A 5,210-nucleotide genomic window follows, 5' to 3' on the forward strand; every position below is an offset into this window, starting at 1 on the left:
TCTGATCTTACTGTAAGTTACGATCTGGATAATGATAATATACGTAAAGGAAATGTTCAGGTCGAGCCGGGGTAGGATTATATAAGTTTGCTTCCTCCCACTCCCTTTCAGGCAATCTATCTATTGTGTAGTGTTATCCTGTGTTTGACATGTTTTTATGGATGTAATCTTCGTTTGATTGATTGTTTTGCACTTGAATTATTTTTTTCTTGATTGCTTGAAATAAACCATTTCTAATCTAAGCTACCACTACCATTCTGTGAGTGCAGTGTCAAACCCTTGATGTCTTTTTGGCCCGGTTCGGTACAGATAGTGTCCTGAGCCAACCCAGTTATGTATTTTTGTGTCTTCAAAATCATAAGGAATTGTTCCTCCAGACTACCCTCAACCATATCATTCTGAAGTCTCTTTAGTAAAAACGTATATTAAAGCCGTAGGTTAGGATAACAACATGGAGATCTTGTCTACTTTTAGATAAAGTTCCTCTTATTAACTGTGCCGTTAACTTGAGCTTCCCTTCTTTCCTCTCATGAACTCTCCTGACACAAACAGGAGCAAAGACCTCAGTGTCTCCGATGGGCTGAGGAATTGCTCACGCTGGGCCCACACACCCATGGAGGAGTGCAGCTTTTTGGGAAGTGATGTTAGAGGGGTCACAGGGTCAGATTGCTCATGGCTGAGTGTGTGTGTGAGGGAGGGGACGGGCTGTTCTCCGGCTTAAATACTAGATAAATGCGATGAAGGCTCAGGGAGTCTACAAACACCAGCTGCAAAAGTAACGGACGAGGAGGAAGAGCTGCGATGGCAAACCACTGTAAGTTTTTCAGTCTGGATGTCCAAGCTGCACAAATCTGAGAGATTAACTTTTCTGATTCAAGAATTTTTGCAGAATTTTTCTTTTTCAAGTGAAATAATCAAGAACGTTTCTGGTTTTTTAACGTACTTCTCTTCAGATTGACAATGTAAATTTTTATTTCTACATTTAATTTTTCTAAAGTGTCTTTTGTCTTTGATCATTTTAAGATAATCTTACTTTTTTATTTATTTCCATACAATCCAAAAGATCACCAAAACTAACATAAAGCATGTCACACATTTTGTAAAATTTAGCTGAAGTATATATTTTTATTAGCTTGTTTAGCATTAATTTTAGAATTATATAAATATAGTATTCTTTAAGTTGTTATTTTTTTCTGGTACATTTACATTTGATTAGGCTTTTAATTTTACATTGACAAACATTTCTCGTATGTTAAAACATTTTAAAGCTGTTGTACTTTTTTTGAGCAAATAGTACTTTTAGCAGTTAGCCCATAGTTCTAAACGATTAGACACTCTTATCTTATAGCTGTTTTCTTCCTGTTCTTGTTCTAATTTCCAAATATTTATATCTGTTTTCATTTTTTTCAGTTTACTTGAAGTTTTGTATCTAGATTTAAGCTGCATCTGCAGATACACACTTTAAACCCCATGCATAAGCAGTCTTGTATTTCTGCAGGAAGGAAAAACATTTTCATTTACCTTCAGCAACTGCTTTTAATCCATCACAATCTGCTGCAGGAAAACTTAATTCTTCTCAAAATAAACCAAATAGTGTCATTTAAAAGCCATGACTCCAAATAACTGAAGAAAACGAATGTTTTCTCGGTTGTTCTCAATCTCTCTTCTCTATTTTGGTGTTTAACTTGGCAGAAGAACGAGCAGCTTCACTGCAGATGTCACTTCTGTTGGTTTTTCCCAGGTTTGACTTCTGACGTGGACCTGAGAAGCCGTGAAAACAACTCATCTCACCGTACGAAGGAAATCGATCGGGACCGTTTGATCGTCCGCAGAGGCCAGCCTTTCTCCATTGCAGTGCAGATCTGCGATTCTGAGTTGCAGAAAGGTCACCTGGAACTGGTCCTGCACCTTGGTGAGTCCTGACGGAGCGAGCTGTGATTCTGAACTGTTCACATTCTGCCTACAGGAGTAACTGCTTGATGTGGATCAGCAGTTTTTGTCCAAAACCAACAGTTATGTGGGTTAATAAACTTTTCAGTGTCAGTTTGAAATACTTTGGATGCTTTTCAGTTAGCAGCTTCAACTTTTCACTGTTTTTGATTTTTACTTTTTCATTACTTTAGTTCTTAGTGTGTGTTCTTCTATTTAGCTGTCAAACAAGCTGGGTTGTGGTATAAAATGGGGGCTTGTCCAGGATATGTCTCATTTCTTGTTTAGATTTTTAGATATGTGGTGTTGAATGATTTTTGTATATTTTCTTCTTGTTGTTGTCTATTAGGTTAGATTTTGTTTTATCTTTATTATTAGGGTATTCATTTGGAATGATACATTAAAATATAATATCTTTATATATATATATGTGTGTGTGTTTGTAAGTAACAATTCACTGCTCCAATCTTTCACTATTTTTAATGTTTACTTCTTCATTACTTTAATTTTTAGTGTTCTTTTTTGCTTTCTGGGTAAGTGTGTAATATAAAATGGGGGCTTGTCCAGGATATGTCTCATTTCTTGTTTAGACTTTTAGACATGTGAACTTGAGTGTAATATGTCTATACTTGTGATTTAATATCTGTTTTTGTTTTTATTTTTGGAGCCTTTGAATTTAGCTTTATGTGTATCTCAAATGTTAGATTTTCATACCAGTAGTCTCTGATTTTTTCGCAGGGATATGTTTTATAAGCAAGCCTTGATAGTTAAAATCAGTGAAGTAGGGATGCAGATGCTTTAAGTCTGTAAAACTTATAACACCCTTTATTCCCTTTTCTCAGACATACAGTATATATATATATATATATATATATATTTAATTTTGCAATGATTTTTTTTCTTTGTGATTTTTCAGGAAAGAGAGATGAGGTCGTGATCAAGGTCCAGAGGCAGCGTAGTAATGCAGGTCACTGGTGGTTTTCCCAGCAGGCATTGCAGGACGAAGTGATGCTGACGTTACACAGCCCACCAGCCGCTATCGTCGGCCAATACCGTCTGGCGGTCCTTGTGATGTCACCAAACGGACACATTGTCCGGAAAATTGAGGGAATCAGCTTCCACTTGCTGTTCAACCCTTGGAACCAAGGTGACGGGTCGTGACCTTTTCCCATCACTTGAATAAAAGTTCAACATTTGAATGAAATGAGTTTTCCTCTTGAAGGCATTATGCTGTGTCATGTGACCTGAAGGGTGTGTGTCTGTGTGTTGGCAGATGATGCTGTATACCTGCCAGATGAGACTCAACTGCAGGAGTACCTAATGAACGAGGATGGGATCATATACAGCGGAACCGCGGAATACATCAGCAGTATTTCCTGGAACTATGGGCAGGTAAGTCAGCCATGTTTGTATGTGCATGTGTGTGTTCTTGTCAGGTTAGCATCCAGATTGTGTGAATTTTCACAGCAGTGTGACAGCAGACAAGGAAATGTTTTTGTTGGATGAAGAAGAATTTTTGAGGAGACATGTGAAAATGTCGGTCAACCGCTCAAACAAGGGTTGGTCCTCTCACGACTCGCTGTAAGGACAGACGGCGAACAACAAGACCGACAGACGGGATTATTATCATATCCAGCAAACACAATCACCTCAGTCTGAAAGTATTTTCTTGTGTCAGCAAACTAAACATCACCGCCATGAACTTTGAAGAAAACATGTCCATGGTGGAAAGAAAAGCAAAGAGTTTATCTAAATTCACTAAAAAAAAAAATTAATAATGACATTTCTGCAAAAAATATGAGTGTGAACAGCTAGAAACAGATTATTGAAGATGCTGAAAATAACAATGAAGCTCCAACGGATACTTGAACAACACATTATAGGTTAAAACATTCAGGTGACATGGTAAAGACTAAATTAGTTGAACCAATAAATTGAAGGAAAGCTAAAAAGTTGTAGTAATGGTTCACCATAAATACGCTGACCTTTGTTTAGGCTCAGAAAGTTGCATTTTGCATTCATGTGCTGTTGGAAGATTTGTTGTTTTTCTGACATTCATGTGTATTTTTTGAGTTGCAAAGTCATTTTTTCAATCCTTCCAACACCAGCTTTTCTGTAATTTTACATTTTTCCCTGAAAAGCATTAATTAATTTGTGCAATTAGCAGAAAATAAGAACATGGACATGTACTGGTCTCGTTTTGTAAATGTATGTACTTATTTTTTTAGCAGTTCTTACAATTTTTACTAGTTAACTGATCCTGAACCCTACTTTGAACGTGACTGCTTATTTTTACTCACTTTAAACAAGTTTTTCACCTCACTGTAGTTCTATCAATCAATGTTTCCTAGAAAACTGGAAGAACTGTTGTATACTGCATCACAAGCGCATAGAAGTGAGGTCATCTGTTGTTTAGGACTCTTTAAAAGAAACACAAAGAAGTGTCAAACAAATATGCTTAACTTTTTATTTATTCCTTTTCTCGTTTTTCAGTTCGAAGACAATATAATGGATATTTGCTTTGAAGTTCTGGACAACTCCAGAGAAGCTCTGAAGAACTCAGAGATGGACATGGAGCGCAGATCTGACCCGGTGTACATCAGCAGGATGATCACTGCGATGGTGACTCCTCTGAAACCCAAACCCAGAGATGAAGCACACACGACATCAGTGGAGCGTTTGTTCTTGTAAGCACGCCGTCTCTTCCTCCTCGGCAGGTCAATGCCAACGATGACCGCGGCGTGTTAGCTGGGAAATGGGAACCGCCGTACTCCAAAGGAGTGGTTCCAAGCAAATGGACCGGCAGTGTCCCGATCCTTCGGCAGTGGAGCAGCTCTGGTGCCAGGGCGGTGAAGTACGGCCAGTGCTGGGTGTTTGCTGGTGTGGCGTGCACAGGTGAGACTCCGTCCGATGTCGACCGCCCCCCGTGTCGATGATCAAACTCACCTGATCGCTCCGCAGTCCTGCGCTGTCTGGGAATCCCCACACGCCTCGTCACCAACTTCTGCTCGGCTCATGACGTGGACGGGAACCTCTGCGTGGACTTGGTGGACACCTTCAACAGTCGGAAGGACAGCTACTGGTGGGAGTAGAGTGGAAAAGGTACGAGTACCGTTCAATAGGTTGATTGCACACAAAGGCAGGAGGCGTGGCTCAGTTAAAAATAATTTTTATTATGAGTTGTAAAAATCAATTAAAACAAGAATTTCGATTAAAAAAATGACAGGGTGCAATAACACCATCAAACAAACTAAATGGGAAAAAGATCAGTTTAGCTGAGG

The 5,210-nt window shown here is 38.8% G+C and overlaps 1 protein-coding gene across 4 annotated transcripts in view; it reads left to right on the forward strand.

The window, feature by feature from the left end:
- The window catches only part of tgm2l (transglutaminase 2, like), an 11,861-nt gene continuing 6,651 nt past the window's right edge, over window positions 1-5,210 (forward strand). The window contains exons 1-7 of one of the 4 annotated variants that reach the window (XM_036212506.1): window positions 1-814; window positions 1,742-1,912; window positions 2,846-3,076; window positions 3,203-3,321; window positions 4,423-4,551; window positions 4,647-4,824; window positions 4,891-5,011. In XM_036212506.1, the coding sequence (XP_036068399.1) occupies window positions 802-814; window positions 1,742-1,912; window positions 2,846-3,076; window positions 3,203-3,321; window positions 4,423-4,551; window positions 4,647-4,824; window positions 4,891-5,011 (962 nt within the window). In that variant the 5' untranslated portion in view covers window positions 1-801. The remainder of the gene's footprint in view (window positions 815-1,741; window positions 1,913-2,845; window positions 3,077-3,202; window positions 3,322-4,422; window positions 4,552-4,646; window positions 4,825-4,890; window positions 5,012-5,210) is intronic. The other 3 variants (XM_036212508.1, XM_036212507.1, XM_024282299.2) reach the window with 3 other exon arrangements.

Source organism: Oryzias melastigma, linkage group LG6 (genome assembly GCF_002922805.2).
Source record: "Oryzias melastigma strain HK-1 linkage group LG6, ASM292280v2, whole genome shotgun sequence".
Classification (NCBI taxonomy): domain Eukaryota; kingdom Metazoa; phylum Chordata; class Actinopteri; order Beloniformes; family Adrianichthyidae; genus Oryzias; species Oryzias melastigma.